The sequence below is a fragment of the Mus pahari genome, chromosome 10, assembly GCF_900095145.1.
Source record: "Mus pahari chromosome 10, PAHARI_EIJ_v1.1, whole genome shotgun sequence".
In the NCBI taxonomy this organism is placed as follows: Eukaryota; Metazoa; Chordata; class Mammalia; order Rodentia; family Muridae; genus Mus; species Mus pahari.
The window spans coordinates 61,209,640-61,224,087 of NC_034599.1; the positions used below are offsets into that span (position 1 = coordinate 61,209,640).

The 14,448-nt window shown below is 48.0% G+C and overlaps 1 protein-coding gene across 1 annotated transcript in view; it reads left to right on the forward strand.

The window, feature by feature from the left end:
• Dapk2 (death associated protein kinase 2) overlaps positions 1–14,448 on the forward strand; it is a 114,449-nt gene that overhangs the window by 87,067 nt on the left and 12,934 nt on the right. The window contains exons 5-9 of the mRNA XM_021207281.1: positions 1,291–1,420; positions 5,202–5,250; positions 5,932–5,958; positions 9,435–9,587; positions 10,335–10,380. Of these exons, the coding sequence (XP_021062940.1) occupies positions 1,291–1,420; positions 5,202–5,250; positions 5,932–5,958; positions 9,435–9,587; positions 10,335–10,380 (405 nt within the window). The remainder of the gene's footprint in view (positions 1–1,290; positions 1,421–5,201; positions 5,251–5,931; positions 5,959–9,434; positions 9,588–10,334; positions 10,381–14,448) is intronic.

Below are 14,448 nucleotides of genomic sequence, written 5' to 3' on the forward strand. Positions count from 1 at the left end.
CTCCTCCTCCTCCTCCTCCTCCTCCTCCTTCTGTTGGAAGAGACTTAAGAGTAGCCCAGGCCACTCTTTGTTCTACTCAAATGCACTTCAGTCTTCCTCTTTATTATCCCAGGTACAAGGGTTTCCGGCAAGCAAGCTGACACCTGGCTAGTATAACATTTTCAAGGCTTAGCTACATTGTAACATAGATCAGTAGTTCATTCCCTTTTACCTTTTTATTTGTTTAATTCCTCTTTATCATCAAATTGTATTCTTAGGGCCAGTAAGAGTACTCATCTCACACAAGTAAGGTACTGGGTTCAGTTCTGAGCATGAAAAAAAGTAGGGCTTCCTGTGTGAATATCGTATGTGGTGTGTGTATGTCCCTCGTTGTGTATCTCTTTATCAGTTAATGGACATCTACTGCTTTCTGACTCTTGTGGGAATCCTGCTGTGAAGGTTACATAAAAGGTTTTGTATGGGAAATGTTTTCAGGACAGTCCGATTTAAATGGAATCTAAGAAAGTCGTCATGGGGTGAAGGAAAGATGGCTAAGCAGGTGGACCTGTCCATTCCCTGTCTTGTCTCGGAGCTTGGACGGGAATGAAGAAGGCAGGCCTCAGGACCCTGTACCAGATGCCCTGGGAGAGGGATGCCAGGGTGGACTGCGAGGGTCTAGTCCGGCTCCTTTCTCTCTGCCAAGCCTGCCATTGTCGTGTGGGGCCAGCAGCTGTTTCAGGGCCAGAAATAGTTTGGGCAGCTGGTATTTCCCCTGGAAATCAGGTGCGCTTTTTTTCCTGTGTCCTGCCAAAAGCCAAAATTATTTAAACACACAGAGAGAAGTTGGTCAGTCTCAGAGAAAGTCAACAGGAAGCTGACTGGCCAGAGGACAAAAGGGAGGTCAGAGAGTCACTCAAGGCGAGCGAGCCTTGTATAAACCCAGGGGAAGCCCGTGTGTCCCTCTCACATCACAGGGATGTGGCTTTGCTTATAGGAAAGGCTACTACCTACAGGTGTCTGATCCCGAATGACAGATGAGGAAGCAGAGAATCTCATTGAAGGGTTCTTCCATTCAGAGACCCATGGGAAATCGGAGCCTAGTTCTCTAGTTTGCTGTCAGTACAGGGTTAATAATAACTGGTCCTTGACCCTGGGTGCTAGGAGACCTAGGACAGAAAAACAAGAACTCTGCTGGTTTTTGTCCCTCCTTGACCCCCTGCCAAGAGAGCTCAAACCCCACCCTAACCCAACAGGAAAACACAAAACAACACTTTAATTACTGTCTTGCTTTCTTTCTGTTTTGTTCTCCAGCCAGAAAACATTATGTTGTTAGACAAAAATATCCCCATTCCACACATCAAGCTGATTGACTTTGGCCTGGCTCACGAAATAGAAGATGGAGTTGAGTTTAAAAATATTTTTGGGACACCTGAATTTGTTGGTGAGTTGTGGGATCGTTTTTTCTCTTGGTCTGGCACGGAGACTGGGGAGGGAGCTCAGACTTGAGTTCAAGGCCCAGGATCTGTATAAGAAAGCCAAGAGCAGCTGTAGTCTCAGATCACAGGTAGCATGCCAGGGAGCAGTTGTAGTCTCAGATCACAGGTAGCATGCTAGGGAACAGTTGTAGTCTCAGATCACAGGTAGCATGCTAGGGAGCCAGAGACAGGCAGGGACTGGGTTCAATGGCAGCATACGCCAGCTGAGCCTTACTTGACAGGTTCTAGGCTGATAAAAGAAACTGCCTCAAAAAATAAGGTACATTGTCCTGAAGGAGCAATAGCCAAGGTTGTCCTGTGGCCTGCAGGTGCACACACACTGAGACAGAGACAGAGAGACAGACAGACAGAGGGAGAGACAGAGAGAGAGGAGGGACAGAGATCTTAGGAACAATCCTTCTTCATGTCTGGGCTGAGGTATCCCACGCTTTGGCATACTTGCAAGAAACTGAAGGGTTGAGAAGGAATGGCTTTGGTAGGACCTTGGTGTAGGCTTGGCTTTGAGTGTCCACTGTGACAAAGAGTAGCCACAGGGGGTGGGGGTGGGGGTGGGAGGTTAGGGCCATTTGTAGCATTAAACTCCCCCCGAACTAGCCCCACCTTTTACTCTTGGAAGAGTTTGTGGTTCAGATTTAAAATCACTTCCCTGTCCTGGTGCTCCACTTGAATCCTCTCTCTGAAGTAGTTTTTGATTTCCTGAAAAGGAAAGAGGCAATTATCTGCCAGGTACCGGACCCACCACCTGCCTCTTCGGAGAACCTGGCCTCCACTCAGGCGAGGCCTGCCCTTGCTCTCTCCCCTCTGTCCTGCATACTAGATATTCCCCAGGGGACTGGTCCAGAGGTTTGGGGCTCACAAGAAAATATCTCTGCAGAGAGGAAAGGAATGAGAGTTGAGAATCAAACAATCATTCATCTTTTATGGAACTTGGAGTGTTTCAGAGATGGAGGGTGTGACCTCCTCAAAAGGCAACTTGAATTATTTTCTCCATCAAGTACCTTGTTCCGAGCCAAACTCTGTCTCAAAAAACAACCAACAGCCCCCCCCCGCAAAAAAAAAAAAAAAAAAACAGACAAAATATGAAAACTTTAGAGGTGGAGAGGTGACTCAGTGTCTAAAAGTGCATACTCTTGCAGAGGACTCAAATTCAGATCCTAGCCCCAGGGTAGATGGTCCGCCATTATCTGTAACACCAGCTCCAGAGTATCCAAAGCCCTCTTCTGGCCTCGGTGGGCACTGCACTCACGTGTGCACATGTACCCACACATAGATACACGCACCTATACAGAAATAGAGATAAAAACGAACTCTGAAAGAGAAATTCAGTGTATAGTTACATGAGACAGTCTTCATTTTAGAAAGATGCAATGAGATTAGTTTCCTAGGGCAGAGGAGATGGAAGGGCATAAAGCACTCGCCATGCCTGTGTGATCTCAGTTTGGATTCCCAGAGCCCACCGAGAGCCAGCTGTGGTACTGTGTGTCTGCAATCTCAGTTTCTACAGCAAGATGAGAAGCAGACAGGAGAGTTCCCCGGAGGTGATGGGCTAAGCCTGGCATACATAGGGTAAATGAGAGGATGAATAAGAGATGCATACACACACACACACACACACACACACACACACACACACACACACACACACGGGGAGGGAGAAGGGAAGACGGAGAGGGAGAGAGAGTGAAATTCCTAGAGAAATGATCATAGTTTGGATGTCCTGTGAGAATAACTTGGGGTTGGGCATGCTGGTCCACACCTATAATCTCAGTAATTGGGAGGTAGAGGCAGGAGGATCTGGAGTTCAAGGCCATGATAAACTACACAGGGAGTTTGAGTCCAGCCTGCACTGCATAAGATCTTGTCTGAAAAACAAATAGATGTTTCTCTAATTCAGTAATTTAAGACCAGAAGATTGTGAGTTGGAGGCCAGCATGAGCTGTAGAGTCAGATCTTGGCTCCCCAACTTAAAAAAAAAAAAGATTCTTAGCTGGATGGTGGTGGCTCACACCTTTCATCCCAGCACTCAGGAGACAGAGGCAGGCATTCTAAGTTCAAGGCCAACCTGTTCTACAGAGTGAGTTTCAGGACAGCTGAGGCTACACAGAGAAACCCTATCTCACCCCATCCCACACACACACCCAGCACCTCTCTTATTCATAGTTCATAGATTACTTGAAGTCTACACCTAATTTGAATATCATTTTAAACATACACGCACACACACACACACACACACCCACACTTTTATGTGTCTATCAACAAAAATGAAAAAAAAAAAAAAAAGTACCAGTCATGAGAAGCAGAAACCACTCAAGTGCTCTCTGAGAGAGTGGCTGGCTGCAGACAGACAGCAGCTCAGCATGTGGGCTATTACGCAGTGGGGAAAACGGAAGTCCAGGCAGGAAGCAAGCACAAGCAATTAGGAGATACAATTTCAAATACATCCTGGCACCATTTTTTAAAATGCTAGGGGAAAAGTCAAAGCCAGTATGGGGGTGTCTGCATGTCGAAGGAAGAGATGTAGGGGACAGGACAGCAGACAGCCTGTAGATGCGGTGGTTTAGATCTTATTCTGGATAAATTCATGTCCCCCCTCCCCCCGCCTTAGCAGTTATCAAGTCTCCCTCCTCTCGTGAGGTATTACCTTTATAATATCATCTTCATCACCACGTTCTTAAAAGACAGGGACAAAGTGAGCATGAAGTTCAACGTTGGCTTTCCGGGGCCTCTGTGCTCTCTGGGCAGCTCACCGTCCCCTGGTCTCTTTGGTGGAAACTTCTCTCACACCCTAGACCATTTCTTGGCCACTCACTGTATTATCTTTGGCTCAGCTCCTACTTCCACGTGTGTATTAGTGGCTTCAGCTCCTGCCCCTCTCTTGGAGCAGCTGTCTTCGGTCATGCTTTTGCATCCCCTTATGCTTACAGTGTTACTTCAGTGACCCCCAAAGATGTCCCCAGATGAAGTCACCTGTCAGGCAGGACTCGGAGGAAGATGAAGCCCTTGGCTGCCTTCTTCTCCATCACCTCTCAGCATGAGCCTGTCTGGAGTCTCTGTCCACCAGAGCTCCCCATAGCAGGTCATCACCAGGCCTTCGTGTCTTCTTCCTAAACCTTCTTCTTCCCACAGTCCTCTTCCTTTGTACCTCCCTTCTCCCTCACCATCAAGGCTTATTCATGGTGGTTTCTCCCGGGTTAGCAAGAAACTCATGTCTTACCCTGTCTGGGCTCCTGCAACCAAACACCTTAGACTGGATAGATTATGATAAACAACTGAAACCTATTGACCACAGTTCCTGTGGTTGCAAGTCCCAGATGATGGTGCCAGTGGGGCTTGTGTCTGGTGAGGGACCATGTCACAGATGCCAGCATCTTTCTCTGTTCTCATGTGGGAATGTGCTCCCTGGAGCCTTTTATAAGGACCTCACTTTATTCCTGAAGGGTTACTCTCATGAGCTAATCTCCTGTAAGCACCCCCCCTTTTTTATACCATTGCCCAAGAATTAGATTTCAACTTAGACTTTCTGTAGAAACTCACACAGTTCTTAGCAACCTGTTTTCTCAGCATTCTTGTATTCAGATTATCCCCCATCTACTGTTCCAATATTCCTTCCTCAATATTGGAGACTCAAGATGGAGACAATTGGCACCCAATACTGTAGGATCCCCTAGAACCACCTCCTCTTATCTCTACCCCCTCTTGACTCCTAAACATGGCTTCTTTCAGCTCCAGAAATCGTGAACTATGAACCACTGGGACTGGAGGCTGACATGTGGTAAGTGGTGGCCCAGGATCCTTCCAGGGGCAGAAGGCCCCAGCCCGTTTTTTGGCATGGCCTTTACGGTTTAAACTCTTAGTTGCCAGGAGCAGTAGCTGTGCAGCCAGCAGAAGGCAATGAGGCTTAGATTCTTGGCCACTGAGAGCTTTGCCAGCAGGGGAGGGGCTGAGTAAGTAAGTGCAGGCTTATCCTGGGTCAGCCTCAACTGGGGCCTAGAGAGCAGTTAAGTTAGCTCCATCGGTCCATCCATCAACAGTTCCACAGGAGCATCCTATGTCCTGGCCATGTGTGGCCTAGCAATTCTGCTGTGATCAATTCGTTACTTATTTTATTTGACCACTACTTTACAGTTGATGCAGCTCATGCCTCAGCTTTCTAAGACCCTGCCTGCTGTCCTGTGAGGTTGTTCTTATTCTTATTCTCATTATACAAGGAAGATGGGCTCAGTGGTTAAGGGACATGCCCCGATGGCAGCGTCTGCAAATACAGAAGTCAGACCCTGATTTTGGGGCCTTGACTCAATTGCATCCTTGTCTGCTGCAGAGTCTGGTAGGGAGGAATGGGGCTTGAGGTGGCAGTCAGGGGCCACCCAGGAAGCGACTCCTTGTACCTGCATGGTAACTCTCTGGAGGGTTCGAGGTTGAAATCACACAGCTCTGACATATCTCTCCTTTACAGGAGCATCGGAGTCATCACCTACATCCTGTGAGTATCTCCAGCTTTGGGCTGCAGCCCTGCTTTGCTTAGGAGGAGGGAGAGAGGGGCAGGGAGGCGGCTAGAGACCTGTTAGATCCACACAGTGCCTGAGGCAGAGTGCTCTGAGCTCCACATCGTATACTTGAGCAGGGTTAGCCTGGGAGAGCTGCCCTCCCTCCTACACAGGTCACGTCTAAATTTCTTTGTGGTAAGCTAGGGCTGCTCTGTTCAGCTCTGCAGACCACACATGTCCAGCAAGAGACTGTTACTTTACCAGAAGCCTGGTAACAGCCCCGAGGGCGCCTCTGCCTGCCCTCTTTCCTTTCTTCTCAACCCCAGATTACTTACCCTCCCTCTCACACTCTCTTTCCCCTCCTTTTTCACCCCTTTCTTCTCCTCTTATATCCAGTGGCTTAAGCAAAGATTTCCTGCATAGGTTTTTGTTTGTTTGTTTGTTTGTTTTGTGGACTGGGCGTCATCTGGGGCAGGATACCAGTGCTGTCTCTTTCCGTCTCTGTGGCTGTGGACAAGTATTTAACCTTTGGACCTGTTTTTTCTTATTAGAAAAAATAGGGACTACAGACTTTCTGCCATGGGAAGTAGGATGGGAGTAAGCCACCTTGTACAAGTTTGCTAGGCTCTGCTTTGGCACACCGAGCAGGTTGGTAGATACTCAGCGCCCGGTGCTTCCCAGAGGTTGTCCTTGGTAGCTCACATGGAGAATGCCATTTTTATGGCATTTTCAGGGTAAAAGTCAGCCCGTAGCCAGAACCGGCGTTCCAGAGCCCGGGATTGTTCTCAGCAGCATAGGCTGGGAGCTACACTGTGACTCCTGAAGTACAGCTGAGAGCCTCAACTCTGTAGGTCTTTAATACCTACTATGGCCCAGACCCCACCCATGTCCATTAAGTTAGCATCATGAGGGTAGGGCCATGGCCTCAGTGCCTTTTAACTGCCTAGCTGGGTCTGGTGCAGAGTAAACAACCATTTCTCTGTAATTCCAGAGCCAGAGAATTTGTCACCTGTTTCTTCTTAAATCTTGGGTTTCTTTAGAATTCTAGATTTCATATTGAACTATTAAGGAATTCTACAGCACACACAGTCTTCTTATGACTCCTTGACCTTGATGAGATGTATTTTTATGTTATATTACTTTTCTTTATCATTGTTTTGTTTTACTGTGCAGCTCTGGTTTTAATTATTTATGGTACTAGAAATTGAAACTAGAGTAATTGAACATAAGCCAGGCAAATGTGCTACTGCTGAGTTATATCCCTGGAACTCCTTATTTCTCTTCCTCCTCCTCCTCCTCCTCCTCCTCCTCCTCCTCCTCCTCCTCTTCTTCTTCTTCTTCCTCCTCCTCCTCCTCCTCCTCTTCCACTTCCTTGTCCTCCTCTTCCTCTTCTTCCTCCTCTTCTTCCTCCTCCTCTTTCTTCTTGGAGACTTGGGATTCATAGAGGGTTGTTATGTCCTATCAATGACAGAGACTCACCAAATTGTCCAGGCTAGCTTTGGGCTTGTGATATTCCTGCCTCAATTTCTCCACAAACTGGGATTATAGACCCGGTGTCTATTGCTCAGACAGTGGTAGTGCATGCCTTTAATCCCAGCACTAAGGGGGCAGAAGCAGGTGGATCTCTGTGAGTTCAAGGTTAGCCAAGTCTACAGGGATAGTTCTAGGACAGCCAGGGCTATACAGAGAAACCCTGTCTCTAAAAACAAAAACAAAACAAAACAAAACAAACAAAAAGAAAGAAAACCTGTTCTGTCAGAAGTACTGTGCCAGGCATGAGTACTGTAACATGGATGAGAACTGGATTTGCTTGTCCTGGGCTCTGTGTCTGTGAGAGATACCACCCTGTGCATGGAGCATGGAGGTTTAAACACACTTCTGTGGAACAACACAGAGGGAGATGGACAGACAGGTAGACGTATTTTAACTAGGAGCTATAGAATGGAATCGATTCCCCAGATAGGAGAGAAGAGGTGAGTGCAGACACAGTACTCATGACACAAACCAACTTCTGGTCTTATGGAAACTGGAGACTTGGGGCACACAGAGGATTATTATGTTTTATCCAGGCCAGAAATAGTGATTTATTTCTATCTAGAACCACTAGCATGGATCATGGTTATACAGAGCATCTTATCTATTTCTTTGGTGCTTTGGATTGTCCCCAGAGACCTTAAACATGCTAAGCAAGTAAGCGCTCTACCCCTGAGATACATCCATATTCACTGACTGACTATCTATCTATCATCTATCTATCTATCTATCTATCTATCTATCTATCTATCTATCTATCTATCATCTATTGAGACGGGGGTCTCACTATGTAGTTCTGGCTAGCCTAGGACTCTCTATGTAGACCACACTAGTTTTACATTCATACAGATTCTCCCCCTGCCTCTGTTTTCTAAGTGAGTGCTGGAATTAAAAGTGTGCACCATTCTGCCCAATGTTTCCTTGATCTTTTGAGGCAGACTCTATGTAGCTCAGGCTGGCCTAAAGTCTCTTCCTCGTGGTGCTGGGATAACAGGTGTTTACTGCCATGCCTACCTGCCCAGTGTGCTTTACATACATCAGAACTTCATGCCAATCACATGAAGTGGGGGCTGTTACTATCTTCACTTTAAATGAGGAGATGCCGTCTCAGAAAAGTCAAGAGCTTTCCTCAGTGGACACAGTTAATGAGTGGCAGAAGTGGATTCAAACTCAGAGCTTTAGAACTTTCCAGTGTACCTTGCTGTTCCCCACACTAAGAAATCAGCAACAGGGATGAGACTGACTTCCAAGAGCTATCTGGTAAATAGAAACAGCAAGCGTTTCAGCCTAGTGAGAATATGGTAAGGGAATAGAAATAAAATCTAAGGTGACTGCTCTTTCCAACACAGCTAATTGGGAAGATGCTGTGGTTAGTCAGGGTGGGGGCAGTGCATGGATGGGGTGTGTGCATCTCAAGGGCATATCTGCATAGAGGCACCCAGTGCTCAAGGGGAACTCAAATCAAGAGCTGGTGCTTCAGGAAGTCATTGTATGGTACATCCAGCCCCATGGGGATGAAGTGTTGCATACCTTCTGTGCCTCTCAAGCTTTGCTCACTCGGTCTGCAAGCTCTTTCTGGAGCTACTCTAACTGCTGGCAGCCTGTTCATTGTTTAAGATAAGAGTGCAAACTTCAGCCACCCCATGAAAGCTGCATTGCCCCACCTCCCTCTGCTCCCTAAGTTCTTTGTCTGGCTCCTTATTGTATTTGACTTTGTTCTGCCAAGGCTGTTTCTCTTCTTTTAGCTCCGAGTCCATTAAACACAGTCTCCCTGAGTTAGGTACTCAGTTGGGGGTTTAGACAGTGAACTGGGTTAGACTGCACTGAAAAGTCTGTTATTTGGTTGCCTGGAGAGAGCAGGCTGGGGGTTCCCAAGGCCTCTCCCCTGGTTTCTCTCTCCTTTCCCTCAGTTACAGGGCTCTTTCTCTGTTCTACTCAGTCTAAGTGGAGCGTCCCCCTTCCTGGGAGACACAAAACAAGAAACCCTGGCAAATATCACTGCTGTGAGTTACGACTTTGATGAGGAATTCTTCAGCCAGACAAGCGAGCTGGCCAAGGACTTCATTCGGAAGCTTCTTGTGAAAGAGACCCGGTAAGAGGGTACAGCCTGGTTTCTCAGGCGCTCATTCTTTCCGGTTGCCCTTCGAAGCCGTGACCATCTGCCCTCACTTTGCCATCTGGGCCATGTAGTCCAGTCTGCTCAGGTACTGAGAAGTGCCCGTGGCCGTGAGTAGGTGCTCATCCTGTCATTTGGTTCTGTGCCTTCTCTCCTGCCAACATACAAATGTCTCTGTCTACATGAGCATGCACACTTGTACGCTTGCGTGCATGTGTATTTGGATATCAGTGTAGAGTCTTCCCTAAATATACGCAGGACTCTGACTTGAAAGGTAAATTATGAACATTTTGAAGCCTATTCAAGTTGAGAGTGGAGGCAGGCAGGCCCAGAGAGGTCAGAAGAGTGGAAGAGATGAGATATACTAATCCTACCTCTGCTTCAGGGCCCAGGTTGAGCCATGAGGCCGTATGGCCAAAGATGGGGGGATGGGCAAGAATCTGTGTAGTGAGCTATGACTTATCTGTGTGAGCATCAGAGAAGGGCCTGCATGGGTAGGGGACAGGTCCACAGACCAGAGCTATGTCCTCTGGTTTTCACAGACTTCAGAGGGAACCAGAGGGGGGTCCTGTGGAATGCAGAAGCCCTGATTTCCCTATGGAGGGCAGTGCTGGGGTTGGGGTACATACCTAAATGTTGAGCAGTAGAGGACAGAGGAGAGAGTTGACTGATGCTCCTGGAAGTGTCCTCATGGGTCATTTGTTTTCCTCGTCCTCATTGCAGGAAACGGCTTACCATCCAAGAGGCTCTCAGACATCCCTGGATCACGGTAAGGGCATGGTAATGAGCTCCACTGAGCAGGAAGTCTCTCTTCTGCCACCGGGGCTGGCTGTGGCAGTCGGGATATAATCAGCTGTTAAGAGGCCTTTGCTTGATCTTGGGCATTGGTCAGGGGTCCTCAGGGGGCCCATGCTTGTTCAGACGGGGTTGCGCTGGCTCCGTTCTAGAGAGCTTGCCTTGCTTGCATGAGGCCGTGCAGTCCATCTAGAGGTCCACAGTAACAAACAAGAGCGAATAAAAGAGGGTGACGCTGCCTTAGGTTTGCATTCCGTGGGCTCAGAGAGCAGTGCACTATCACAGGCATCAGTTAAGATGCTCTTTCTTATAAAATGTAATTCGTTGGGAGTCATCTCTCTGTCCCTTTTCACTGCAGAAGTTGGGTTGTAGACAGATCTCGAGCCGCTCAAACCTTGGCTTTGTAATCAGGTGTATTTCTTTTTCTGACTACTAGGCGCTCACTACAGGAAGACATGCAAGTCAGTCACGTCGCTTTAATTGGTGCTCGGTGGCCTCAGGGATTTGGTCCTGAGACAGAGATCTGTTAGGGAAGGGAAGCCAAAACTCTGTTAGGACAATTCTGTGGCCTGTTGGAGGGTCAGGGTAGAAAGTGAATTCCCATCTAACTCTGCTTGTAGTGAAGGGCCCACTGGTTTTCAGAGTCTGGTGTGAGGAGCACATTGGGAGTGGTGGTGGGGAGCACGGCCCTAGCCCTGCTTCCTTGGGCCGATTAGCTGACCACTCACTCTCCAGACCACTTTCATTGTTCACTGGGAGGGCCCATTGGTATACTCTCAGTGCAGATGTGAAGGGCCTGTAGATGATCGTTCAAGTTCATTTACTCCCTGGAGGACAGGGAAGGGCAGTAATCTTCCAGGTTGGGATGTGCCTATAGCCCAAAGCTAGAGAGCCTCTTGGGCTCCTTTCTACTGAGCATGCTGATATTCCCAGCCTTCCTCAGCCTGCATGTTTCAGCCCTTGAGTGGATGTTTGCAGAGCCTCTGCTTGTCTGCGTGGGCTACTATTAAATTCTATGTGTGTGTCGACACTCTCTAATGGTCGTTTACAGAGCTCTCTGACCTGAAGTGAGCATGCAGGCAGTACTCCTACCTTCCTCAATGTTTCTCATGGTCTTGTGTGTAGGGGGCAGTGCTAGCCTCACCCTGGCTCTTCCTACCATGTCTTAACACGAGCAGTGAATGCCAAAGAGGCCATGTGTGTGCCTTCTGCCTGCAGCTTGGACTGCCCTGTGGAACACCTAGTATGTTAATATTCTGGTTCTTCTGTCTGAACACCTACTAGTCAAAAGGAGAAGCCAGAGCCCCTGAACAGTGGAAGACACAATCTGTCCAGCTGAAGACCAAACGCCTGAGAGAGTATACCCTCAAATGTCACTCAAGCATGCCCCCCAACAACACTTATGTCAACTTTGAGCGTTTCGCTCACGTGGTAGAGGATGTGGCTCGGGTAGACGAGGGATGCCATGCCCTAGCAGGAGCCCATGATACCCTGCAGGATGATGTGGAGTCCTTGGTCTCTATCTACAACGAGAAGGAGGCTTGGTACCGAGAGGAGAACGAGAATGCCCGCCATAACCTGTCCCAGCTCAAGTATGAGTTCCGCAAGGTGGAGTCCCTGAAGAAGCTCCTGAGAGAAGACATCCAGGCCACAGGGGCCAGCCTTGGAGGTGTGGCCAGGAAGCTAGACCATCTGCAGATGCAGTTTGAGACTCTGAGGCAGCAGCTCTCAGCAGACATCCAGTGGATGCAGGAACTGGTGGGCATCTTCCAGCTGGAGAGTGAGAACACAGATGGCCACAGCCTGGGCTCCATGTTCCACCGGGACCCCAGTGAGTCCTTGTCGGAGCTGCTCAACAGATCACACGCGGAGGGAGTCCTTACCGGATTGAGTCTCTGAGCACCAGGATCTAGTCAGTAGTGCATTCTCAGGGCTTTGTAGAAGCATGCTGTCTCTCCCTCCGCTGGGGCATCCAGCTGGAAATATCCTGTAGGGTGTGTGTTTGCAGCCTTCCACCCCCTCTAGAGTTCCCCAGACACTGGGGTCCTAGTTAGCGGACCTACTCTGCACCTCCCTCACCAGCCTGGTTTGCTGAGAGGGCGCTGGCAAAGCAGCTGAGCTACGGAAACGATTAGAAAATATATTCCCTCAGCATGCCCTTCTCTGGGGGTGTCTTCCGGCCCCAGGAGATACTTTATAGCTGGGTAATGATGATGGATCGGCTCACCTCTCACATTCCATGTGCGTGCCCTATGAGTGAAGATCTTGAGTAATGATAGACATGGCTAAGAATAACTTGTTTCTCAGGGTACTTTCCTGTTACAGAGTCAGGGCTGTAAAATACACAGAGAAAATATTAACTTTCACTTGAACTGTCTTCTCGCTCATCAGGTCTTTATGTCTGTAACCTTACTGGATGACACTTAAAGAACTCTGTGAGATAAGAGCCTGGGATTATAGGTCAGTTTCTAGAGTGCTTGCCTAGAATCCACAGAGCCCCGAGTTTGATGCCCAGCACAGCATAAAGTAGGCTTGGTGGTACATACTTCTATTCCTGGGATTTAAGAGGAGTCAGCAGGATTGGGAATTCAGAGTCATCTCTGGCTACCCATTGAGTTTGAGTTAAAGGCCAGCCTGGGCTATATGAGACCCTGTCTCGGCAGGGCAGGGCTCTGTGAGCTGAGAGTAAGGACAATATTATTACTATTCATTTCCCTGTAACTGATGAAGAAGTTGATGCAGAGAAAGAGAATTGGCATAGGAGCATTCACAGCCGGTTGCTGTCCCATCTTTGAGGTGAGGTATGGAGGAAGTACAGTGAGGCTTAGCTGTAAATATCCAGCTTGATATTAGAGTTCAGATCCCAGAGGCTAAAGGTCTGACTTTACATTGGGAAATGAAGGCAAGAGACACACAACAAAGAGGTCTTTATTCTCATATACTAGGCCTGTGGGCCCTGAAGTCTGGGAAACCCCAGAGGGCTTTGGGAAGCACAAGACTCATTGGTCCTCTTCTAGCTCCAAAAGTTTGAGTAGCATGGGGATAGTGTGAGGTTATCTCCTCTTACTAGGAAGAAGGCCAATCAGTACATCCATGCAGACAGCATGTAGAGTATGGACCTTGGACCCCACATGGTACTAGAAGCTAGGGGCACATTGTAATGTTTCAAGTATCTCCATAGCCCCACAAAATATCCACCAGATATTAATATTAAATATTATTTCTGGGTTAGGGAGAAAGCCAAGAAAGAATGTGACTTGTCCTGTGTCACATTGGTAATAACAATGGGAGTTTTCTGGTGAGTCTGTCACTCTTTCTGATTCCTTTGGTTACTTGGACTTTAGGAACTCACTCTGTGCTTGAGAGAATGGATGGTACCCAAGTTCACCCATCCATTCAGACATAGTAGGTACCTGCCAGTTTCCAAAAAGTTGAGTTGAGTCTGGGGATGCGGTGTTATGTAATATCAAGCTGGTTTTCTACTTCCTCGGAGTTCTCAGTTGAGTGACAGATTCTAGCATTGCTCAAGAATTACACAAACGCAGAACTCCAGCTGGTTCCTATGCTGTGAAAGAGAAGGGGGCAACATTGTAAGGCCTGGAGAGATAGGGAGGGAGGGAGAAAGGGAGGGGTGGAGAGAGAGAGAGAGAGAGAGAGAGAGAGAGAGAGAGAGAGAGAGAGAGGCATAGAATTGGGTTGATCGGCTCAGGCAACCATGTGTGAAGGACACTGGGGCTGTGCTCAGCTAAGTAAACCCTGGGAGAGAGCTGTCACCTGTAGGCTGTCATGCCAAGGTTCTGTGATGGGAAGAGAATGGAAGGAAAACCAAAGGAGAAAGAATGGGGTGTGTATAGTGTAGAGAGCAGGTGTATAGTGTAGAGAACAGGTGTGTATAGTATAGAGAGCAGGTGTGTATAGTGTAGAGAACAGGTGTGTATAATGTAGAGAGCAGGTGTGTATAGTGTAGAGAGCAGGTGTGTATAGTATAGAGAGCAGATGTGTATAGTGTAGAGAACAGGTGTGTATAGTGTAGAGAGCAGGT